We start from the raw sequence: 24,884 nt of genomic DNA, 5'->3' as shown, positions 1-24,884 counted from the left end.
AGCCAGTATGAGCCAGCTCCAGCACGCCACTGACACTGAATGTGGGAGCAAACTTCTCTGAAGGCCAGAGCTGGGGGCCCAGGCTCCCTCTGAGGACTTTTTCAATACCCTAGGACATGGGTCGAGGGCTGGATTGTATTAATTTACGCTGTTAAGTTACCCCAAAACTAAGCAGGCTATAACAACAAATATTTATTCTCTCACACCATTTCTGAGAGTCAGGACTCCAAGATGGACTTAGCTGGGCAGTTCTGGCTCAGGCTCTCTCCTGAGGTTGCAGTCAAGCTCTCAGCCAGAACCGCAGTCACTTGAAGCTTTGCCTGGACCTGGATCTGCCTCCTACCTCCACCTCGAGCTCACTCAGTTCCTTGTCACACGGACCTCTCCAGAGGGCTGCTGGCTTTCTCCAGAGCAAATGACCAGAAAGACAGAGACTGAGATGGAGGTGCAGTGACTTTCATAAGCTAATCTCAGAAATGACATGCTCTCGTGTCTACAGTATCCTATTGTTTACATACACCGGCCCTGATAAGATGTAGGAGGGGATGACACCAGGGTGCGAATGCCAGGAAGCAGTGATCATTGGAGGTCGGCTACCTCACTGATGGCAGTTGAAGGCGAGTGCCGGTTGTCCTGAAATGCTTGTAAAGGCGTTAGAGGATGCCTAGGGTCTCAGCGCAAGGAGGGATGTGGGAGCCTGAGTGTCCCTCCCCTTTGTTTTGCAGCTGAGGAAGCTGAAGTTTAGGGATTTACTGGAGAGTATGCAGCCACTCTTGTCAGGAGCCTAGGGTCTCAGTCTTGCCTTGGTCCAAGTGAGAAGGACCACGCCTCACCCTCTCCCAGCCTCACCCTCTCCCAGCATCCTGCCTTTCCTCTGCAGGTGCAGATGCTGGGGATCTGGCACATCAAGACTTCGATCAAGGTCACCTTGCCCAAGCCCTTAAGAGTTCTTTCTTCCCCAGAGCTGTTTCCTCACATTTTCCTTCGGTCAAAACAAGAAAACAACCCCACTTATTTCCACACACCCTGCCCCTGCCACAGGGGTTGTTGGTAACACATCCCCAGTAGCCCCAGAGAGCAGCATATGCCACGGTGTTGGCATTGCCAGACACAAATCTGTGTTGGCCTTCTGGGATCCCACTGCCATTTGCAGACTGCTGTGGAACCATTTCAGAGCTCTGTGATCGATCTTTGAGTGAAATACAACACGGCCCCAAACGGGAAGGAGGTACGAGGGAGGTGTGCTATTGCACTGTTTCTTGACCTGGATGCTGTTTACACGGGTTGTTCAGGCTATGAAAACTCATCAGATTGCACACTTGTGATTTGTACAACTTACTGTATGAATAGTACACTTAAAAGTTTTTTTTAAAAAACAGTCCCAAAGACAGGGACATATGTGTCTGGGAAGATCCCAGACAGAATTTTTCTGAGCTGTTGGCAACCTTTATTCTCCAGGCACCACTGGGAAGCTCCACTCAGGTGGACTCATGGGCGGAAGATCTGAAAAGGGGCTAAAGTTAGAGGGTCCTTGGCAGCAAGATAAGAAGTAACGTTCGGGGTGAAAGTGGCATCCAGATAAGAAGTAATCCCCAGCATTGCTTACCTTCCTCAGCACTGTCCCAAGCCTCAGTGACCCCAAAGCATCCTTAGCTGTAATGGGGCATTCAGGATGGGGGGCTGGTTCCTCATGGTCAGGATCAAACAGTGCAGCCCTAAGTGCTTCTTCTTAGTGGACAGGTCAGTGGGATGGGGGAGAGACAGTGTGGTAGGAGACAACGGGATCAGGCAGCACCATCAAGCAGAAGACCCAAGAAGGTGCTCACTGCTTTTCCTTTGGATGTGCCCCACTTTACCCCCTGTTCTCCAAACCCCATCCTGGGCTTCACCCTTTTAGGCACTGGTTCACCATCTTTCTCTTGACCCTGGGAGACAACAGTGATCAGGCCATCATAGACGGAAGACCCAGCTCACCTCCTTGAGGACCCAGGTCCATGCACACCCTCCCTCAGCAGCTCTCCTGCCCCACCCCTGAGCTGGGGCTTTCCCAATCCAGCAGGCTCTGCAGCCAGTTGCAGGCTGGTGGAATGAGACGGGACCTACTGGGCTGAGCAGTCCCTCCACGGTTCACACCCCAGTCCTGGTTGGTCATCAGCCCATAGCTTCTTTGCCACCACAGTGCCCAGCACTTGTTGGCTGCTCAAATGCTTAATGAGGAAGGAGGGGCCTAAGGCAGGCCTTTCCGCACCCCTACCCCCAGCATGTGGAGCCATGGTAGGAATTAAGAGTGACCGAAAGGGACGTGAATGTGCTGAGGAGGCAGGGAAGAAATTGGTGGTGAGGATCCTGGCTGTCCAGGAGCCAGGCCTCGGTGGGGGGGCAGGGGGAGGGTCCAGAACTTTCCTATTTTTCCTTCTTTGCCCAGTAAGGCTAGAGAAAATCCTGTCACAGCGAGTTACATACCCAACACCCATCCCTTTGATCTGCAGGCTATGCTGAGAGGTGACCTTCAAGATGCCCAGCAGAAGGTATTGAACTAGCCCAGGGGCTTGCCCTGGGGTTGACAGGCTGGGGGGTTCAGGCACAGGCACAGCTAATGCCCCCCACTCGGGGGCCTTGTAGTGGCTTCCTTAGTATCCCTAGATGGATCTGTTCCCCAGTCACTGCAGCTAGCCAGCTACAGCAACCTGGCCAAAAACTGAAGCCATTCCTTTTAGCCATTTGCCGGAGCACCACCTTGACACCATCCTGGACTGGGCTCCTGTTCTCAGCCCCTCTCTGTGTTCATTGTCCTCTGACCTGTCAAGGCCTGTGGTCAAGCTCAGACCACACTTGGACCTCCTGGGTCCTCACTAATGCTCTATCTGACCCTTGCTGGGGGCACATTCTGCCTCAGTGCCAGTCCCCGTGCTTCTGTCCATTTCTGGCCCCCTCCCCCGAACCCTCCCTGTGCACCAGCAGAGCCCTAAGAGCCCTTCCTAGTCTGCTCTGAGGTCCTGGGCCCCACATGAATCCCACAGCTCCATGGTTGCCCCTCAATGCTCCTCATGGGACACATTAAGATCCAGGAGGCCTGTGACCACAGTGGCAGAGACTTGGATCAGTGAGAAAATACAGGCTATGATATGGGTTGGAAAGAAGAATGTTCTGCAGAGAAGTGAGGTCCCCCTCAGGTCCTGTATGTCTGATCTGTTTCCACCAGTGGGTCCCGGGCAGGCCCTGTCTTATCCCTGCAGAGACTCACTCAGGGATGCCGACGTGGCAGGGCTGTGGAAGGTTCGGCCATGGACCTAGAGTCCAGGAAGATATGGGCTGGGCTGGGCTGAGGCGGGGGCAGCTACTCTCCCTTGCCCTTTGACTGAGGTTTTCTCCCCGCAGACCATTCCCTAGAAGAGAATGGGGTCCCTTCCCCGTCCTGGGTTGAAGATTGCTACTTCTGCCTGCTTCCACAGTCCCAGCCTTCCCAGCTGGGCTCCTTCTCCCGACCAGCTGCTGACTCGGACTCTCCCTGCTTACACCTCGCTCTCCTGCCTCCTGCCTCTCCCCTGAGACAATCTCACGCACAAGAATGATTTTCTTAAGAAGGGTTGTTATTGCTAACCCCACAGCCTGGGACACGTTCCAGAGAAACCAATACAGGGCTGTGACTAAGGTTCCCGTGCTCTGGACTCTCACTCAGGGTTGGAGATCCTGGTGCCCTTTCCAAGAGGTTCTGGGAATCTGGGCTGTAAGCTCCTTGGAGGATGTTAGAGTTCAATGCTGTATATACTTCTGGTTCCTACAGAATCCACTCTGGGGCCTTTGCTGAGAAGTCCAGGTTGGTAAGGAATTCTCTGATGACGGATTTCCCTCGTGGCGCAGTGGTTAAGAATCTGCCTGCCAAAGCAGGAGACACAGGTTCGAGCCCTGGTCCGGGAAGTTCCCACATGCCACGGAGCAACTAAGCCCGTGTGCCACAACTACTGAGCCTGCGCTCTAGAGCCTGGGAGCCACAACTGATTAGCCTGCACGCCACAACTACTGAAGCTCGTGCGCCTAGAGCCCGTGCTCCGCAACAAGGGAAGCCACTGCAATGAGAAGCCCACACACCACAACGAAGAGTAGCCCCCACTCGCCGCCACTAGAGAAAGCCCGTGCACAGCAACTAAGACCCAACGCAGCCAAAACTAAATACATTTTTTTAAAAAAAGAATTCTCTGATGGTCCTTGTTCTAATTTCTTAGAAAATCGCTCCCACCTTCTTTCTTCTGTTGCAGGCAGTGCTGGTTCAGAGACACAAGTGAGAACAAGTCCACCGTTCGAGTGACCCATGACTGGTGGATCAGTCCCATCTCAGAACCTGCAGCGACAAAAACAGTGATCCCAGGGAGACTTTAGGGCCCCAAGGCTCTCAGTGAAGCAGCGGCCCCAGCTGCTGTCTGGTGCCACGGAGCCCAGCAAGTCCCCGGAGTTTGGAGGCAGGGCTGTCCCCTGGCACTGCCTTTGTTCTCCTTCCCTGAGGGCCACACCTGCTTCACCCTGTCTTTCTCTAAACAGACTTGCTCAGTGACAGGGCTGTGGGGAGGTGTGGTCAAGGAACTAGAGTCTTGGTTACGGAGGATCAGGGCTGAGGCACCACGTCTCAAACTATCACTGGAGTGTGCATCCTGTAACACAGTCCATCAAGGTGTCCTGGGACAAAGGCATCCCAAGGTCAAAACCAAGTAGGGGTAACACTGTGAGCTGTAGTCCTTCTTAGAAGGAGTGGTGGGGTGGGGGTGGGGGGGTCACAATGCACATTAACATAATAAAGGCTCTGAGAAAGCCTGTGGGAAATAAACTTCCTGTACGCCAATCCACAGTTCCTGAATTTACATGATTACAAACTTTTCTTTTTTCTTTTGGCACAACACATGCTAATGGAACACCTTTTACACCTTTAGGAACCACTGCTGCTCAGCCTCTTTCTTCACCAGGAAAGGTATCAGGGAGGGGCCCTGACCCTCACTGCCACCCCTAGAAGGCTTGTCCCAGGTGTGGAGGCTCTGCATTCTCACCACTCAAGTGTGTCCATGGAGCAACAGCATCAGTTGCTGACATCTTGTTAGAAATGCAGAATCTCAGGGCCCACCTCAGACCTACCCATCTGAATCTGCATAACAAACCCCCAGGTGATCTGATGAATGGCAGTTTGAGAAGCAAGGGTCTACATCTCCTGTTCTTCCTTCGTCAAGATGACCAGGTGGGTCATCTCCCCAGCTAGGTGGGGCTCTAGGCCCCATATCTAGATGTAGTTGACATATTTTGAACCTTGCACCTACGTTTAGAAATTCCCCACATTATGAGTTCTCCTTCCCAAGGGCCCATGAGGGGAACCAAAAGGGACTGCCAGATGTCGAAGAGGCATCTTTGCAGAGGCTCATGAAAAATGACCAGGGAGTTCTTCCAGCTTGACCTCCCCATCCCCGATCAGATGTCTCTTACACAGAGATGCCTGGAGACTTGAAGATGGTCATCTTGGGGGTCCAACCAGAGTCACCTCTTAGAGTCAGTCACAGCCTCCCCTAGAAGGTCAGTGGTGATCATTCACAAGGGTCAAACACAGTCACTCTTAGGAGCTCTCCCCCCGCCCCCCGCAACCCCCTTAGGCAGAACCCAGAAGAAAGGAAAGGTGAGCCAGCATCTAGGGAGAAGACACTTTATTGAGATTTTGCCAAATAAATAGCTACACAAAGCTGGGAGGACTGAATGGAGCCCTGCCATCTCCCTCTGCACACGTCATTAAGGAACCCATGGGGAGGAGAATTGGGAGGGAGCCTGATCATGACCAGAGAGAGGACCCCCGGATGCTATCTGGAATGAGGAGTCTGATATGAGAGAGAGAAAGAAAGAGAGAGAGAGGCTAACAGCCTAGATGTCATGAGGGAGGGACAAGTGACGGTCAAAGAGGTCACAGCACTTAGGGTCACTGGGTCAGAGCCTGTACCACGTCCTTCACCAGCATGGTACCGATCACCATCTTCTCACTGTTGACTGTCAGCTGGGCAGCTCCAGTGGGCTGGGCGTCCAGGGTCAGCAGGACCAGGCTCCCGCTGGTCAGCGTCCTCCCTGCAAACCTGAGGTGGGGGTAGAGGAATGAGCTCAACCCTGAGGCAGGGGTCCCTCCTTCAAATCAGGACCGAGAGCCCATCTCGTCCCCCTGCTGGTGGTCAGTACCTATACTCATCAGATGTCCCACAAGGGACACGACCCAGGTTGGCAGTGGCAGTCACTTTCTGCACCACAACGTGGTCACTCCGACAGGTGTCTGGCAGCGTGAGCTTCTCTGTGATCTCATTCATGCCCGTCAGCTTTCCTGGGGGCAGAGGTTATGATGAGGGCAAAGGCCACGGTGGGTACCGCTGGGTCTGCCCACTGAGCACCCTCACCAGGTTCTACTCAGGCGGGGCAGGTCTGAATCTCCCTCACCAGTCTTGAGGAGGGGCTACGTCCCTCTCGGACCTGGCCCTCCCTCAGGGAGCCTTGGTCAGCCTCCCACCCCACCCAGGGCTCTATCCATACTGCTGAGCAGAAACTGACTGGGTGCTTCCCCACTGTCAGACATCTGGGCCACCAGCCCCTTGGGAGTGGCCAGTGGACTTGGTGGCCAGTCAGTACTTAGAGGTTTCCTCCACCTTTCAGTCTTTCCTGGCTGGCCCTCCAACCCAAGTGCAACTCTCTCCCAGCTCCTGGAGGCCGAGTCCTCACAAAGAGATCACTGGTGGCTGCTGCTGGTCCTCACTCGACAGGCCAGAGTCCAGTTGTCACATGCAGCCCTCACAGGTGGACCCCTAATTTCACATGTGGCAACAGCTCCAAACCTGTCCAGGACTCGTCGCGTCCCCAGGCACTCACAGCATCCCAAGAAACCCTCACTCTACGGGTCTGACCTCTCCTCTCCACTCACACGCTCTACCCAGCCACGCGAGCTCCTCCGTCTGCCCTCCTGCCCACCTTCTCCTCAGCCTCTCTCTCCTCCTTCTCCTACTTCCGCCATTCTTCTCCTCCTTTTGAGAACAGACATCCCTCTCCTCCTTTTGAGAGCAGACATCCCTCTCCTGTCGCTTTCATACCTTCCGCTCCTAACTAGTGACATTTTCTTGTCCCTGTACCTTTAGTCTCTCCATATCAAGTCTCCTCGTCCTAAGAAGTCCTCTCTAGAAACAAGATACATCATCATGCTAGTGCTGTGTCTCCCTCCCCAATGACCGCCAAGGTCCTCCAAAGAGGACTCCATTTCCCCAAGCCCTGGTCTCCCTCAACCCATTGCAATTGGCCTCTGCCCCCCTTTTGCAATGACCCGCTCTCTCTGATGTTGGCAGCAGCTTCCTATCTGCTGGATCTGAAGGTCTTTGGTCATTTTGGCCTGCAGACCATCCAAGGCACTCTTCAACCTCCTCATCTGTCGTGGTTCTCCTCCCACCTCTCACTGTTCCTTCTCCTTTCCCTCCCCTCCTTTTGCTCCTGAAGAAGGCAGGTTTTCCTCAAGAAAGGTCTTTGACCTTCTTATCTTCCCACCCATCTCTCTCCCAGGGTGATCTCACTCATATTCACAGCTTCAATTATCACCTCTATGCTCCTGATTCCAGCCTAGAAGTGTTTCCTGGGCACAGACCCACATTTTCAGTTGCATATTAAATACCTCTTCCTGAATTTCCCAAATGTATTTCAAAAGCAGCCTCTCCAAAACTGTCCAAGATCATCCCCGCTTTCCCTTGCCCAATCCATTCTTTTTTCTTCCAGATCAGGGGCTTGGCAAATTACAGCCTGAAGGCCAAATACAACCTACCACCTGCATGGCCCACAATGGTTTTTTTTTTTTTAATATTTTTTAAGTGCTGGGGGAAAAATCAAAGACAGATATTTCATGACACATGAAGATTATATGAAATTCAAATCTGTGTCCATAAATAGAATTTTATTGGAATGCAACCACATTCATTCATTTATGTATTATCCGTGGCTGTTCTTGGGTTACAACAGCAAATTGCAGCAGAGATCACATGACCCAGAAAGCCTGAAACATTTGCTTTACGACCCATTACAGAAAAAGGTAGCCAACCCCTGGTCCAGGTGAATGGCACTGCCATTCTCCCTACTATCTAAGCCAGACATTCTAGAGCCAGCTTATATGTCTCCCTCTCCACTTTCTTAGGGCAAATTCCCATGGCTTCCTTCTCCCCCACCTCAGCCTTTCATTCTTTTTGCTGTGATTCTAATCCTGGTCCTCACCATCTCTCATCAGATCTATTGCAATAGCCTTATAACTAGGCACAGAATTTAGTCCAAGGTCACATACCAAGCAAGTGGCAGGTTCAGAACTTAAAGCCAGGACTCATGAAGCCCCATGTTGCCTCCCACTTATGCTGTTCTGCCTCTTTTTCCTGCTGCAGATTCTCTCAATTCCAGTCCTAGCTGGAAATGTTGCCAGATTTCTCCTTCTGAAGCAGAAGTCTGAACCTGGCCCCGTCTTTGCTCAAGAACTTCAATGACTCCTCTACTGCTAGGAAAACGAAGTCTACAGTCCTTACCTCTCTAACGATGGAGTTGGACCCAATAACCTCTGTGACCCCTTCCAGCTCTAAAATTTTAGGACCGAAATCCTTTAGCATCACGTTCATGGCTTCCAGAAACGACCGAACATATTTTCAGCTTTGTTTTCACTACTCACCATTGCTAAGGACTCCTATGCCCTAAAGCAAACTGCTCCCCTCCTTTCTTCCTGTAAATTTTCACTAACACCTACTCATAATGTTTCCCCCAGCTGGAATTCTGGCCTAGAATTTTCTGCCTGGCTGAGTTGAGACTGTCTCCAAAGCCTCACTGAAGTGTCCCAGGCTCCATGAAGCCTTTGCTGGAGCCACAAGCTGTGAGGCCTCCCTCCATCTGCAGGAGCTGAGGCTCCCTCAGCATGACTGTATGGTGGAGCTGAATGAGCCCCAGTGGATGGTCCTGAGCACCCTCCCGCCCACCTCCAGGGAACACTCACCCTGTTCCTTCTTGAACTCATTTTCGCTCATGAACACAGGGGCCATAAGCTCCCCAACAGGTGGCTGAATGGAGACGTAGAACTGTCGGGTTTGGGTGCTGGGAAGGGTAGGAGGAGACAGAGGGAGAGGGAGTGAGGCCAGCATCTCTCCCCTCATCTCGCACTGTGTCTGAAGGGAGGGCTTGGAGGCAGCAGGAGAGGGAGGTAAGAGACCTGAGGTCTTCGGATGCCTTCCAGACACACCAGATCATGATGTAGCCCCACCTAACACCACCTCCAGCTCCAGTTTATTTTTTAATTTTTTAAATTTTTATTTGTTTGCAGTACACGGGCCTCTCACTGTTGTGGCCTCTCCCGTTGCGGAGCACAGGCTCCAGATGCGCAGGCTCAGCGGCCATGGCTCACGGGCCCAGCCGCTCCGTGGCATGTGGGATCTTCCCGGACCAGGGCACGAACCCACGTCCCCTGCATCGGCAGGTGGACTCTCAACCACTGCGCCACCAGGGAAGCCCTCCAGTTTATTTTGACCCCACCTCTCCCTAGCCATCCTCTTACTCCTCCATGAGTTGGAAACATACCACAGCTGGAAGTTGGCCGCCTGGGTCGAGTCACAGAAATTAATGCCCATGACAGCAGTGGCAGATTCTCCAGGTGCCAGGGACTCTGCAGCAGTGTGAGGCAGGGAAAGGGGGAGAGAAAGACAGCATCACCTGATAGGTCTGGAACCCTGACCCCTTCTCCCCTCCACTTGCAGAGCTGACCACTCCTCTATGGAACCCTGGCCTTCTGAGCCCCTGGAGAGATTGTTCCTGAGTTTCTCCTGAAATGTAAACACCCTTCCCCCACTCATCCTCACCCCCTTTAAGTCAGTGCTGAAACAACCGAGGCTCAAGCACCTCTTGCCCTGATATGGACTTGCTCACTTCCTAGTCTGTCTTGTCCATGGATTGTGTTAGATGCCATCTCCATACCCCCATAGCCTAGACCTGGCCTGGCACAGAGGGGGGCTTCAGAAACCACAGAAAGACCAACTCCACCCAGGAGCCTCCTTCTCCACCACGTCCAAGGCCCTTCCGCACCGATTTCAGGAAATTCCTGGATGCTGATGCCAGCGGGCAGTTTGGGGGTGCCCACATGTAGGCCCTTGATGGGGGTATCAGAGCTGTTGGAGAAGTGGATGTGCACAGACACCATGTGGGGGTCCCCAGAGAAAGGTTGGCGGCTGAAGGTGTAGTCCACAGCCAGCCCCTCGCCAGCTACTCGGTGCAGCAGCTCCTGTCTCCCGACACCCAACACTGGACTCAGCAGCTGGAGGGGAGGAGGATGAGGGGAAGTATGGAAATGAACAAGGCGAGAGCCCGTCCCAGCCTTGTCCCTACTTGTGGTCACAGCAACGGAGGCTCAAAGCCATCCCTCCATCACACCCCCTTCACACAAATCCATACCGTAGGATGCAGCACAGAGATGTGTCCCTGCCCCAGCCCTGTCCCTCCCCATTCCACTCACCGAGGGCACCAGGGGGGAGTCTGTGAGTGTCAGGCCCTCCAGATCAGCAGCCAGGCTGGTGGACACAACCGTGGGGGGAGACACAGGCTGGACACTGGGAGGGGTGACTGTGGGAGTATATGAGAAACATTAGGACGAGGGAGAGGCAAAGTGGAATTGGCTTGGATCGAGCAGGAGCCCAAGGCTTAGGGAGTAGATGGCTCAGCACCACGGACAGTGAGGCACGCGGCAGCCTGGTGGCTCCACGGAGATATCCATCCTTGACCCCAACCCCACACCTGGAGAGGCTGACCTGCTGCCCTCTCAGGCCCAAAGATGGATTCTGTCTGCTCCTCCCACCCCAAACCCCCGAGGAACCTAGCCCAGAGCGCCCATGGCCCTTCCTAAGTCATACTCCGCAGGCCTCCTTCCCCCTGTGACTTCTACCACCCAAACTCACAGTCCTCTAGATCAAGCAGGGAGATCTCCTTGGCTGCAGGGGCACTTTTGCTGCTGGGAGGCTGGAAGAGAAAACGGGATTGAGTGTGGAAGGGTAGTACCCTGGCCCGGGCTGGGTTATGGGGAGATGCCTGGGCCTGGCCCAGAGGGTGGGGAGGGTCCTGGTCCATACGCCCATCCCCTTTCTGCCCCAAGGCGCTCACTGTTTTTTTCCTCCAGGAGGCAGGTTCCACCTGCTCCTCCTCTGTCTCTGATGTCATCTCAGACTCTGACGAGCTGCTGCTGGAATCACTGCCCTCATCTGAGGACGAGCCGCCTTCTTGTGCCTCTGGCACCTTCTTCCTCTTCTTCATCTTCCTCTTCTTACCTTCCTCCTCACTATGTTCACTGGAGGAAAGGGGGCAAACAGGGCTTGGGCCCAGCCTGGATGACCCCTTCTTGCCTCACAGAAGAGCAGGGAAAGCCTGGAACATTGCGGATGAGGGTGGGGAGCCTGGGCCAGTGGACTCCACACCTGAGCTCCTATGCCTGGGTCGCAGTGAGAGCTTTAGACCGGCCTGTGCCAGCTCGGGCCCCTTCCCTGATGGCTGCTTCATGCTGCGCCCCACGCAGAGATCTCCTGCGGCCATCACGTGAGCAGACCAGGGGGTCTGTAGGCCCCACCAGCTCATGAGGAGGCTCAGGGACTCTTAGGAGACTGGCTAAGGCTGAGGGTTAGCCCTTCATTTCCAAGGGAGAGCCCTGAAGCCACCCAGTCATCTTACCTCTCACTGCTCCTTCCTTTCTCCTCGTCCTCATCCTGGTCTTTGTTGTCGGACTCACTGCTGGACTCCCCAGAGCCGCTCTCACTGCTGCTCTTACTGTCCGATTCACTCTCGGACTCAGGGTCTGTGGAAGGACTGTCTCAGGCTTCCCTCCCTCGTGTGCAGGCCTCCTGGGGAGCCCTGGGTACCCAGCTTCAGACTCTGCACTGAAGCAGCAAACTCACCTCTTCTCCCCCCAAACCCCCGACCTGCTCCAGGCGCCAGACACCAACCAGACCAACCAGAACACAGACGGACCCGTACGGATAGAGACCTACACAAGCACACACACATCTGGGACGTGCAACCCTCAAGTGCATAAACAGGTGCACACAAGGAGGTGCACACCCCCTTGGACATGTGACCATCCAATACGGGAGCACACACGTGCGCCAGATAGTCAGCCACAAGGCGCACACACAGGCAGGAGCACAGGGCCCCGGCTCTGCCCATCTCCTCACCGCTGTCTGCGGACTCTGTGGGCCCTGACTCTCCCTCAGAGTCTGAGTAGAAGGGTTTCTCCTTCTCCTTCCTCTTCTCCCTGTTTGAGCACTTGGTCCATTCAGGTACCTGGAGATTGTGGGGTGGAGGGCGGGGAGCCATTAAATCATGGGTGGGAGGGGGAAGGAAAGCACAAGCCCCTCTTACCTTTCACCCTAGCTCTTCTCGGGGCCCCACCTGGTCCTGTCCCCAAGAGGGAATAATGGGGGGAGGGAAGGGACCCTGTCCACGCAGGGGAGGCACTCACAGAGCGGCACTGCCAGCAGGAAGGAACAGAGTGTGGGGAAGGCACAGGGGTGCAGCATACAAGGGGGAGGGAGGGGCAGCACAGGCTGGGAGAGAGCACTGCACACGGAGCAGAGGGCACACAGCACACAGGGCGGGGGGACCTTGGTGTATTCGCCCAACAGGCCCACATGGGTCTCAATAAGGGAGAGATCTTCTTCCTGCGTGTGGGGAGGGTGTCAGGAGGGCCGGGCTGGCACTCCCAGGGCTCCCTGCTGTCTGTCCTTCCCCACACACAGCTCCACCCTCCACCCCTGCTGACCTCCACATTGCGCACAGATGGGTCCGGGGCTTCCTCTGGCCAGTCTGGGAGCTCCTGGTAGCCCGTGGCCTTGGCATTGAGCAGGTGGGACAGTGAGCCCAGCTGGAAGTGGTCCCGGTCTGGGTACAGGGTGAGAGATCAAGTCAGTAGTGGCAGTGAGGAAATGCCCTGGGAGTTGTTTCCTAGGTGGGGCCGGGTGGCAATTCCGGTGGGAACTCCCTAGCTAGACAGGAGAGAGGGGCGGACGTGTCCCTAATGGCTCTTCTGCCCTGACTGAATCTCCAGGCCCACATGCTGGAAAAAAGATTGTATGGCTGACTAGAGCAGGGGCTGAGGGGTGGGGGGAGCTGGGACCACAGAGGAGGGCAGGAGGGGCTTCTGGGCCCAGAGTTACTGCTGCCTGTCTGCCCTGGTGGAAGCAGAGATGCAGGTGTGGCTTCTCTCCCAGGGCAACGGGGGTGGTGCTGCTGCATAGCCAGGCTCAGGAAGGAGGCCTGCTTGGAGTGAGGGTAACAACTATGAGTAAGAGGCTGGCCAGGCTGGGTCAAAAGGCAGGGAGGTGTGTCTGGTCAGGCTGGAGACTCCGTGGGGAGGGGTGAATCCAAATGGGAGCAGGAGGGAGTCAGAGCCAGAGGAGGGCAACCCAGAGACTTGTAAGTGGGGATGGTGTTAGGGAGGAGAAAGGGGCCGTTCCCCTTCTTCCTGGGAGGTTTTCACATCTCCCCCATCCCTCAGAATCTCCTTGCTCCTGTGGTCCAGGGAAAGATAAAGCAGAACAAAAAGGTACGCAGGAGAACCGAGCTTTGTGAAGGAAGTTCCCCTCCTGAGTAGGTTCCTGGGTCCAGAGAGTCAGCTGGGGGACCCTCCCCTTCCCGCGTCTCTCAGAGCCCTTGTCACGGGAGACCAGACGGAGAGAAGAGGCAAGGCAGCGGGCCTGGGGCTGGGGGTTTGGGCTGACCTCCAATGACAGCCCAGTGAGTGCTGGCAGCCACTTTCTCAGGATACTTACAAACATACACCTCTCATTTGTTTTTGCTTTTTTAAGATTTTTTTTGACGTGGACCATTTTTAAAGTCTTTATTGAATTTGTTACACTGCTTCTGTTTTATGTTTTGGTTTTTTGGCCGTGAGGCATGTGGGACCTTAGCTCTCCAACCAGGGATCGAACCTGCACCCCCTGCATTGGAAGGCAAAGTCTTAACCACTGGATCACCAGGGAAGTCCCTACAGCTCTCCTTTGTATGGAGTTCTACTTCCTGCCTTCCTGGGCCCTTGGTAGGTAAAATCTTGATACATATAGTGCCTGCTCAGGGAGTAGGATGGAAAGGGGAGCCCAAGAGGAGAGAAACCAGAGGCCCATCCTGCCTGGGAGGGCAGAGACTCAGGTGAGTTGATGCTGGTGGTGGTTGTGAGCGGGTGAAAGAGCAAGCCCTGGATGCTGCAGGATGGGCAAAGGGTTGGGCCAGGGGCACAGGACTGGCATTTCTCCAGAAGTCCTGCCCACCGAAGGCTGGTACCTGGCTGAGACTGAGACCTCAGGGGGAAGGGCTGGGACCCGGTTGCTGGCCAATCCTCCCCTTCCCCCAGGAAGGTTACTCTGGATTTCAGCTCCCACCTTTGAAGGATGACTCCAAGACTGGAGCTGGTTTAGGTGCCAGGAAGAGCTTCTTGGCGTGACGGCTGAGGGCCCCACCCTGCTCCGAAGGGACGATGAGCTGCCGGGTGAAGCGTGCTCGGTCTCGGATATCGTAATTCTGGTCATACTTGGCCAGACTCAGCACATACTGGGTCAGCAGCTTGGTCTGGGGGATAAGAAGTGGGTCAGCAGCCATCACAGAGGGTGGGGACACAGATGGTCTCTGAACCAGATACTTTTTTTTGTTTTTTTTGAGCCATGCCCCATGGCTTGTGGGATCTTGGTTCCCCGACCAGGGATCGAACCTGTGTCCCCTGCAGTGGAAGTGCGGAGTCTTAACCACTGGACCGCCAGGGAAGTCCATGAACCAGATTCTTTTGGCCAACAGCTCCAGGCACTGCTGCCTCCACCTGACTTTCCATCCCAACCTGCCATTGTGCCAGACCCTGCATTTTCTCCCACCTCCCCAGCCCTGACTCCTAGCGCCAACTCTGACAACTGACTTGGCCAGCAAAAGAGCTTGCCCTTTTGGAAACCTCCCTCTTGGCCCTGGGTGCCATTCTTCCTCAGGTTTGTGGTCCCCACTGCCCTAGGCCCACTCCTACCCCACCTAGTCCAGGCTGGGCCAATCTCTCCACCTTGAGGTGCCAGAGTGAGTGAAGGTCTAGAACATTCTGCTAGACCTCACAGTTTCTAGGCTCCATCACCTGCGGGGAACTAGGTGACAAAAAGAGAAAGGGGGAACACATAGGAACTCCCTGGCAGGGGCTGCCCTCACACCCCATTGACCCACATAGTAGATTCTGAGCAGCCCAGGGGTCTCAGAGGCCATGATCCTCCCTAGAAGGTCCTAATGAGATCAGAGCAAACTGCAGCTGCCTATGGGTTTGCTGAAGTCATATGGGGTTCACAGTCTGCAGTCAAGGTAGCCATATCCCAGGACCGCAAATCTCAGTTTCTGCCCTGATCCTGACCTAGTCTAACCGGTCACAAAATGACACTGGTAGCCACCATTTATGGAGTGCCTTCTAGTGTCAAATACTGTGCTAGGTGCTTCACTACCTCATGTAATCTCCATAACCCTTCTGAGAGGTGGTCACTACTGCCCCCTTTTACAGAGGAGAATCAGAATCATTAAGTGACTTTTCCCAGGTTAAGGAGCCAGTCAGTGCTGCATCCAGGCCTGGACTCTCATCTCCTTGGCCTCAGCCTGGGCCAGAATCTGGCATGCAATGGATGGCTCAGCAGGTGGGAAGGATGGCTGGGATTGTTGTGGCCTTGTGGCAGGTCCAGAATGTCACCCTTGGTACTGGGATGGGGGAAGTATCATTGCTGTTTTGCCAGGACAGACATGGACACATCCAGACCACCTCTCTCCTAGTGTGCCAAGAATTCCCCTTCCTCCACCACTCCCAGAACAGGCTGAGAAGAAAGAAGAGAGAAAGATAGGGAGGGTAGGAAGAAGGAAAGCTCTCATTATTGAGTCAAAGAACCATTCTAAGGGGCCTACGCCTGGAAGGACTGGCCTGAGGGTAAAGGGTGCCTGGAGGTTCCACTTGCCTGAACAGCCTACTCTGGGTGGCCTGATGGGGGCTGGGACCCCCGTGTCCTGCCTAGGAGAGGTGTTCAGCTATATATATATATACCCACAGCTCTCTGTGCCAACCCTGACTCCAGCCCTTATTGCTCTGCGTTTTGTGCTGTTTCCTCTACTTGGCTATGAGCACTTGCAGGCCAGTAAACATGTCTCGCTCATTGTCATCACCCCAGGACATAGTTCAGTGCCAGGCATAGTGGGTACTCGGGAAATGCGTGTTAAATAAATTCATGAATAAATGTGCATGTAGCTAACAGTGACAACCTGGGGAAATGCCACGTGAGCACACCCAGGCTAATGAAAACATGCCAACAGCACCACTCTGGCTCAGTCCTGAGCCTTTCAGATGCCCCCTCTACCCGGGCGCTACCCACCCAGGCTGCTTCATCTATTCAAACGTTCCTCCCACCTGCTCCTTCCTCCCACTTGAATAAAGGAGGCACACAAATATTTGTTTGAAGGCTTCCAGTGATATTCCCTCTAACTTCTCTGTCTCCAATCTGCTTCTCCCACAATACTGACACCCACAGATCCAGCCCCTCATTGCTTCTACACAACTGCTGTCCTTTCCAGCTCCTGACAAGAGTCCCAGCATGTGATGGCCCTGCCTCCCCAGCTTGTGTCCCTGGGGCCCACTCTAGCCACCGTGGATCAAAGGAGCCACAGAAGACGCCCAAGTGCCACCATCCAAAGACTCCATGGGATGGCAAAGAGGCCACCTTCAGGCCAGCAGGGATGTCACAAGCTACAGGGTATGGCCCAGATGCTTTGCTCCAAGGGTTGGCAAGCTCTATCTATAAAGGGCGCGAGTAACTATTTCAGGCTTTGCAGGCCACATGGACTCTACTGCAGCGACAACATCCATGGACAATAAACAAATGAATGAACGTGGCTGCGCCCCAATAAAATTTTATCTACGACAACAGGCAGCAGGCCAGACTTGGCCCATGGGCGGTAGTGTGCCAACCCCTGCCTCACTTGACTGAGTATGGGAACTCTCAGGGTGCTTGGTGTCCCCAGTACCTTGAGAAGCTCTGCACGTTACACTTTGTTTTTAGCAGAATCTCCTGGGACCATCTCAGAGGATGCTGGACACTCAAGAGGTTTTTAATACCCTGATATTCCAGCTCAGTTGAGCCATGTCCTTGGCTATGGTGCCCCTCATAACCTTTCACCTTAGGAATGACAACGGCTGCCAATACCACCCAAGCCTGAGCAGAGACTTGCCCTCTCGTCCCCGGCATAGACTGGCGAAGCATCTCCAAGCTTTGGGAGGAAGCAGAGACCACATCTCCTGGGACACATATTCTCCCATCAGTGCCTATCACTGCTGGGCCCTCCCCCTGGCCCCAGTGTTCCAAAGGCAGCAGGTAGGGACACACCCACTGCGAGACTGGAAGTCACAGCCCCATAGAAGAGCCTCTTCAACAGTGGTCACCATCCCTACTAGGCCCTTGGGGGCCCTGGAGTAGCTGTGGACACTGGGGGAACACTGGTCACCTGGGCAGACCAGACACCTGTCCTGAACTCCCTCTTCAGAAAGAGGTGCTGATATATGTATAACTGAATCACTTTGCCGTACAGAAGAAACTACAACATTGTAAATCAACTATACTGCAATCAAAATTAATAGAAATAAAATAAAATATGAAAAAGAAAAAAAAGTGACAAAAGAAAGAAAGAGGTGCTAAAGTTCATGCCTACCTGGTTAGGGCCCACAGAATACTGCCTGGGCTGTTTCTGGGGCCCAGAGTGTTTTAGGAGGCATCTCCCAATCTGTACCTGCTTAGAGTTGGTCAGGTAGAGCTTGGCTGCCAGATTGATGACCTGCAGCTTGACGATGTCCTCCTCGGCCGTGAAGGACTTGGCCATTTTTCTCAGGACGTCGGGTGCAATCCTGGGGACGTGCTCACAGTACTCGCCAATGAGCCACAGGATGCTGGCTCGGGCCATGGGCACCTGTGGGTGTGGGAGAGGAGTCAGGTCTGGGGTAAACGTGGGAATGTGGGTGGGCACCTGGTTTGCCAAGGAATCAGCACTCCTCCCATCTGTGGCCTGTTGTATCGTGGGCTTCTCTGGAAATGGGAGTGGGAGGTGATGGGAGAGAGATTAAAAGGTTGGGCATTTCCTGGGCAGCATCTCCCCTCTTCCCTAGGGTTTCATTAGCATGGACAGAGACTTCAAGCCCCAAATTCAGTCACAATTTAGTATAAAAGACTGATTTTCTGGATCCATTGTACCCTCAATGCTTTACTGCCTTGTTATTCTCCCTGAATCTTCAGGAATGCCTTTGCTTGAATGTTTCAACTTGGACTAGTCAATTGGCCACCCTCGGCCAGAACTTTAGAGAAAACCTGAGTGGTGGTACAGGCTGAAGCTCAGCAAGGGATCCCCAAAGGGAATGCGAACCAGGGTCACATGGTCTCATCTTTCCCCTCCTCCCACCTGAAGACCTTTCGAGCCAGTAGGGAAGGTTTGGAAGTTGATTTTTTATTAAGGCTAGTGTTTAATTATAGCGTCTTAAATCATGGGGAGGACATTGGGTTGGGAAACGAAACGGGGTCACTCCTTGACCTGGATGTTGTCTGTGAGCTTTGCCAAGTGTTTGATGATCTCTCCGTGCTGTGCTGGCTGCATCTGCAGCAGCTTCTTAATGACGACCACGGACTCTGCGACCACAAGCTCTGTAGGACAGGAAATGAGCCCGGGACAGTCAGATGACTACACACAATGAACAGGCACACCTGCAATGCCCCCAGCCCCTTGGCTGTGTTCCTCAACCCCCTGTACTTCTCCAGTGGCCCTCAGAGACGTGGGAGCACTTGTATACTAATTGAGACAGACAGACAGATGAACACACATTGTTCCTGAACAGACAGGTGGATACCCACTGGCCATCAGAGTCAGACATGCAGGCAGCACCCACTAGTCATCAAAGTTGGACATGCAGACAAACACTGACCATCACGGTTGGACAGCAGCTGCACCAGGCCGTTGAGGCAGGTGTCACGGACTCGGCCTATGTTAGTTGCACAGCGCCCAATGGCCTGGATCGTGGCTGCCACAAAGTCCTTGTCCATGCTGCGAATGTAGGTCTGTGGACACCACAACAGAGTGACCCCCGGAAGGCAGTGATCCCTCAGACTTGACTTGGCAGTGACTCTGCAGGCTTGAGGGTGACCTTCCAGAAAGCTGTTACCCCTCATTCAATGACTCATCATGTCAGAGACTAAACTCTGGGAAAAGGAATGACAGCCTCACCCATCACCCAGTGATTCCCTAACCCAAAGCCAGTAGAATGCATTGAGAGGGGATGTAAAATAACAGTTTCTCCACTTTGGGCTTTTAAGAGAAGGTTTGCCCCACCAGGCCGATTCTCACGAAGCACAAGGAGCTGCAGGACAACTCTCGTGGGCCTCTCTGACTATAAGCCGGCCCCTGGCCCGTACCTGGAATTCCCGTAGGACAGTAGGGATGTTGGTCTCATTGGCGAGGTTAGTCAACACTTCCAGCTGCAGAAAGTCAGAAAATGGGCAGGGTGGCTTTCTGTGCTTTCATAAACCTTCACTCCAAACACACACATCACCAACCAGAAAACATTCCTCAGGCAGGACAGCCCTGCATCATCCTTAGATTGATGAGAGAACTGACAGATCATGAAACTTATCCAAACTGCAGGAGGACCAGTTTGCTTCTTAAATGAACTCCCTGACAGAGTATGCTTGCAGTATGATCATGTCACCTCTCTACCTTCAAGGAAAAGTTAAAGCCTCCAGTGGCTTTTAGGATAAAGACCAAGATCCTTTCCATGGTCTGTAAGTCCTTGATCTCCCACCATTCTCCCCCTTATCCTCTATGCCCCAGTCACACAGGCCTTTAGTCACAACCCTCCTGTTGGCCTTTGCATATGCTCTTTCCTCTGTGTGGAGCACCTCTTCCCATTCTTGTCCCTGCATTTACCTAGAGAATTCATGTTCATGTCTCAGTCCTCAGCTCAAGCCTCCCCTCCTGAAGGAAAACTTCCCTGACACCAGACTAGATCAGGTCCACCTATTTATGCTCGTACAGCTCTCTGCACTTTCCTTTTACATCCTATTTCGCAAATGGATTTTTACCTGTGCTGTGTGATTAGCTGCCCAATGTCTCCTCCTCACCCCAGCGAGACTGTAAGCTCCACAAGGGCAGGGTGCCTGATTGGTTTGTTCTGTTGTACCCCTAGATCCCCCTAGATCTAGCCGTGAGATACACAATAGGTGCTCAGAAGGGTTAGGAGGATTAACTGTTGCTGAAGGAAGTTACTCGATAAGGAGGCAGATCAGGGACGGACCGTGGGTGTGGGCTCCTGCCGCCTGTTCTGTGGGGCTATGTCTGCACGACAGCCTGAGGGCGTAGGTGTGTGAGGGTAATTACACTGTGGGTAGAAGACAGAGACTGCAGCGGGGAAAGTATGAATTCTTTTTTTTTTTTTTTTTTTTTTGCCTGCACCACGCAGCATGTGGGATCTTAGTCCCCCGACCAGAGATTGAACCCTAGCCCCCTGCATTGAAAGCGCGGCGTCTTAACCACTGGACCGCCAAGGAAGTCCCAGGGGAAAGTATGAATTGCGAGTCAGCAGACCTGACCTTCGGTAGTTACCTCACCTCCCTAAGTCTATATTTTTATAAAATAGAGATAACGTACACTTCCTGAGGTGATTATGAAAATCGAATTACTTCATATGTGAAAAGTGGCAGGTGTATAACAGGTACTGGGCAAAGGGCAGCTCCGTTCACCCTGTCCCCCCACTCTCATTAGCCTGGCTTCCTGAGCAAACACTTATGGCTGGAGCAACGGTGGGCTCAGCCCCTGAAACAGGCAGGTACCAAGGTGGCCACTGTGGATATTCAAGTGGGTCATGGGGGTGGGGGACAGAAAGTCCACAGGCACGTCTGTCCATCACTCACCTTCAGGATCTTGATCTGGGTGGGGTCGGTGGACCTGATGTAGAAGCTCTTCAGGTACGGCTCAAACATACCCTGGCACGAGAGAGGCAGCCCCAAGGAGCTCCACCCCAGCCTGAGACCTGCTTCTCCTCCAGAGCGCCCCTCCTCCTCTCCTGACCCAGGACCCAGCATCCTTCCTGCCCCTCACTGTCCTCTAGTCCTCGATTCTTCCCTCCTCCTCAGATCTAAGCCGGTCTTTCTTCATCAGGCTTTCCTCCCTCAGCGGCCCTCGGGATCCAGGCCCTGCTTCTCCACCTGCATTTGGGGTCTCTCCTTCCCACACTCCGCACAGCCAGGGAATTCCCCCCATCCTGCCTTTCCCCAGAACCCCTAGCCCCGCAGGAGCCACTCCTCAGACTGCGAGGGCAGGCCTTGGTCACTTGCTCACCCGGCGCTTGATGGACATGGTGGCCACGTTCTGGAGCACCACGTACTGCACCTCGCTGTGGAGAGGAGGGGTCAGAGGTACCTGGGCCCCTCGGCTGGGGCAGCAGGTCGGGAGAAGGGAGGTGGGCAGAATAGGAGGGAGGAGACGACCGGTGTGGGGAGGGCACCAGCGGGAGGCGGGCAGGACTGGGGTCTGGGCGGGGAGCAGGTGGGCTGGGGCGGAGGGCGTCAGGCGCTCTGGGTCGGGGGTGGGGGGAGGAGCGGGGCGAGCCGGCCCCCGGGCGTGGGCGGGGCGTGGGCGGGGCGGGCGCGGCGGGCGCGCACCTGTGGCTGCGCAGCAGGCGCACGAGGGCCTTGGCGATGACGCCCACCTCCGCCTTAGGCGCCAGGTGGAAGTAGAGCTGCGCCACCGCCATGACCACGGCGGCGCTGCGGCTCTGCAGCAGCGGCTTTGTGTTGCGCAGCAGCAGCCGGTGGTCGGGGTCCATGACGTAGGGCTTTCGGGCCGACATCGCCGTGGAGGCCGCCGCCTCCGACCCCGGGCCCTTGGCCTCGTCCTCCTCGGAGCCGTAGAAGGCTTTCTCGGGGTTCTCCTCCAGCAGAGACTCCTGGAGCAGGAGAGAGGCGGGACAGTGGGCACCTCCTCCCGGAGACCCGCCTACCCACTCTGCTAGGGCGAGGGTTGGGGTCCCGCCTGGGGGGTCTGGGCCACTCACGTTCTGGGTGGGGCTCAGGAACTGCGTGCGGGCGTAGCGGGTGAGCATGCTGATGATGACCACCTGGCCCCACTCCTCCACGTCGATGAGCAGGTTACAGAGTTTCCGGTAGTTCTTGTGGATCAGGTCGATGCGCTCTGGGCACACCTCCTCGAAGGCCATCACCACGCTGCCCGCCACCAGCTGGGGAACCGACAGAGGCAAGAGCACATGAACAGGAAGGACAGAGGGGCCTCTGCCTGGCTCCTTTTCACCACCCGTCCCTGTGTGTCCACATACGCACCGTGGTCTTGTCTGCCAGAAGCTTCTCGATGACCTCTATCAGCTGGTCCTTCTGGTCAGAATCCAAACTGAAAGAGAAACTGTTGAAAGGGATTGCCCCTCCCCCGTCTCCAGCCTTCCCAACATCCGCCCCAGCTGTGCTCACCTCCCTGACCCCAACCCTATTCATAAAGAGGTGTGAGCCACTGCCTTCAGTGTTCTCCATCTCTGTCAGTTCCCCAAACTGCCTTAAACCATCTGAAGAGAAAAACAAAACAAAAAAACCGGAAGCAAAACCAAAAGCAGCCTGCAAGACTTGGGAGAGGCCAGGGGTGGGCGGGGGCTTGGGGTATACCTGTAGAGCTTGGGGATGGCGTGGGCAGCTGTCTTCCGCACATAGGGTGACATGTCCGAGGCAGCTTCCTTAATGGCTAGCATCATGATGGGCACGATGATGGGCACACGGATGCTAGACAGGACGCGGAGGGCGCTGGCACGAATCAGCTGGTTGGGGTCCTAAGAGCAGAGGTGGAGGCAGAGCCATGAGAGAGCAGCAGGTGGCCTGAGGGCAGAGGCCACACCTGTGGAACTGTCCCTAGTCACCACCAGCTCTTGCTTCCCTGCCTCCTCTCTCGAGCTTGGATGATGTCCTAGTGCTGGGTACCTGGTGCGGCGCTGCCTGAAGGCGCGGACTCTTGGCCCTGCTGCAGAAGTCAGACACCTGAACACATGTGGCACTGGCTGCTTCACTCTCGGGAAGAGTGGCAAACGTTCAGAACACCTAAAGCTCTTGCTATTTAGGGGAGTGTGTGGAAGGGGAGGGTGTCTTTGTGTTTATGCTGGAGGGGACTGCCAGCAAATGCAACCTGGTCTCCCTTTCCGAGAGTTCATCCTTACAGTCCTCTCCCAGCAACCTCTCAAACCTGCTCTTCTTCCTCTTCCTCCACAGTGTTTAAAAGAGAATAGGTGTGGGGCTTCCCTGGTGGCGCTGTGGTTAAGAATCCGCCTGCCAATGCAGGGGACACGGGTTCGAGCCTTGGTCCGGGAAGATCTCCCACATGCCGTGGAGCAACTAAGCCCGTGCGCCACAATTACTGAGCCTGCGCTCTAGAGCCCGTGAGCCACAACTACTGAAGCCCACGCGCCTAGAGCCCATGCTCCGCAACAAGAGAAGCCACCGCAGTGAGAAGCCCACACACCACAACGAGGAGTAGCCCCTGCTCGCCACAACTAGAGAAAGCCCACACACAGCAACGAAGACCCAACGCAGCCAAAAATAAATAAGAAACAAAAATGGTATTACACCATTGTTAATTGCTTTAAAAAAGAGAGAATAGTTGTGTAAGCCCCTCCTCTTTGCTCTTATTGCATCCTATGGACACCTGAGAAGAGCCTTAGACAGTGTATTGTGATCAGGAGATTACAAGAGCAGCAGTAGCTGTAAATTACCGTTAATCTTGGAGGACTGTGGACAGTGGGAGAGGTGCTGGGACACTAAAGGGTAGATGCTACCCTGATTTTCTAAAATGGAGAAAGAGCCACAAAATTACAGGTGAAAATTATGGTAACCCCTGTTAAAATTCTGGAATTAATTTTTAAACGGATGGTTTCAAAGCACTTATGTTAAAAGCAGGAGTCTGTGAGTCAAATCATATCACATCCACTGCTAAAACCTATTTTCCTTTTTTATTTAACATTTTATTTGGAAATGATTATGGATTCACAGGAAGTTATCCCCCAAAATCCCTTTTCCTTTTTGCTAGGGTAACTAGGCTGGTAGCTATTAACAGTATGTATCTTGATTTCAGCAAAGCATTTGTGAGAGTCTCTCATGGTATTTCCTGGATTGCCATTTTTGATGTAGGCCTTTTGTTTCATTTAATACGTAAGCATTTCAAGAGCAGAATTCATGTCTATTTTATCTCTGGATAACCACAGCCCTTTGCACATGAAAGGTGTTAAGAAATTTTCTTGCTGTTAAAATCCTTCCTAACAAGATGGGAAAATACCAGCTGATTGCAGTTAGGTGGTCCACAATTTGGTAAAATGCGGTACTTGGGGAAGATTTACTAACAGATGAGTGTCATCCTGGAAGCACGATATATGGGACTCATAGTCTGTTGCCCTGGTCTGAATAGCTTATCAGCATCTTGGAGGAAGACACAAAATCAGGAGGACAAAATTAAGATTCAGAATCACCCTGGCTTGGATCCTGTGCTAAACTTATAAAATGAAATACAGTAGGGTTTCATAGGATATTCAAGGAACCAATTGCATAAAGACAGGATATATGGAGACCTAGATTATCTGCTTGCCAACTGGAGGTTTGTCTGAATTGAGCCAACATTAGTGGGCTGCAAAGCAAACACAGCCTCAGCCTGGGCTGACAGAAAAGGCTGGTTCTAATGTGCAGGAAAGCCCCCGCTAACAGTAGTAAAAACACAAAGAAAGTGAGTTTTAGAGGAACACATGTAAGATACTGCTTACAAAACAATATTATACA

The 24,884-nt window shown here is 53.8% G+C and overlaps 1 protein-coding gene across 5 annotated transcripts in view; it reads right to left on the bottom strand.

Moving 5' to 3' along the window:
* Positions 1-5,944: 5,944 nt before the first annotated feature.
* AP3B2 (adaptor related protein complex 3 subunit beta 2) overlaps positions 5,945-24,884 on the bottom strand; it is a gene marked incomplete at both ends in the record, with an annotated part of 31,580 nt that continues 12,640 nt past the window's right edge. For 3 of the 5 annotated variants that reach the window (XM_081227330.1, XM_081227331.1, XM_081227328.1), the window contains 22 exons: positions 5,945-6,095; positions 6,196-6,334; positions 9,008-9,105; positions 9,586-9,670; positions 10,087-10,315; positions 10,514-10,620; positions 10,953-11,013; positions 11,155-11,338; positions 11,716-11,839; positions 12,216-12,324; positions 12,803-12,921; positions 14,418-14,604; positions 17,818-17,994; positions 18,610-18,719; positions 18,998-19,130; positions 19,485-19,547; positions 20,979-21,050; positions 21,406-21,460; positions 21,729-22,012; positions 22,121-22,303; positions 22,404-22,470; positions 22,737-22,897. In XM_081227330.1, the coding sequence (XP_081083456.1) occupies positions 5,945-6,095; positions 6,196-6,334; positions 9,008-9,105; positions 9,586-9,670; positions 10,087-10,315; positions 10,514-10,620; positions 10,953-11,013; positions 11,155-11,338; positions 11,716-11,839; positions 12,216-12,324; positions 12,803-12,921; positions 14,418-14,604; positions 17,818-17,994; positions 18,610-18,719; positions 18,998-19,130; positions 19,485-19,547; positions 20,979-21,050; positions 21,406-21,460; positions 21,729-22,012; positions 22,121-22,303; positions 22,404-22,470; positions 22,737-22,897 (2,898 nt within the window). Of the gene's footprint in view, positions 6,096-6,195; positions 6,335-9,007; positions 9,106-9,585; positions 9,671-10,086; positions 10,316-10,513; positions 10,621-10,952; positions 11,014-11,154; positions 11,339-11,715; positions 11,840-12,215; positions 12,325-12,644; positions 12,702-12,802; positions 12,922-14,417; positions 14,605-17,817; positions 17,995-18,609; positions 18,720-18,997; positions 19,131-19,484; positions 19,548-20,978; positions 21,091-21,397; positions 21,461-21,728; positions 22,013-22,120; positions 22,304-22,403; positions 22,471-22,736; positions 22,898-24,884 lie in introns of all 5 variants that reach the window. The other 2 variants (XM_081227329.1, XM_081227327.1) reach the window with 2 other exon arrangements.

The sequence above is a fragment of the Mesoplodon bidens genome (genome assembly GCF_964165515.1).
Source record: "Mesoplodon bidens genome assembly, chromosome: 3".
Classification (NCBI taxonomy): Eukaryota; Metazoa; Chordata; class Mammalia; order Artiodactyla; family Ziphiidae; genus Mesoplodon; species Mesoplodon bidens.
Note: the sequence above shows the minus strand (reverse complement) of the source record. Positions and strands in the feature narration are given on the sequence as shown.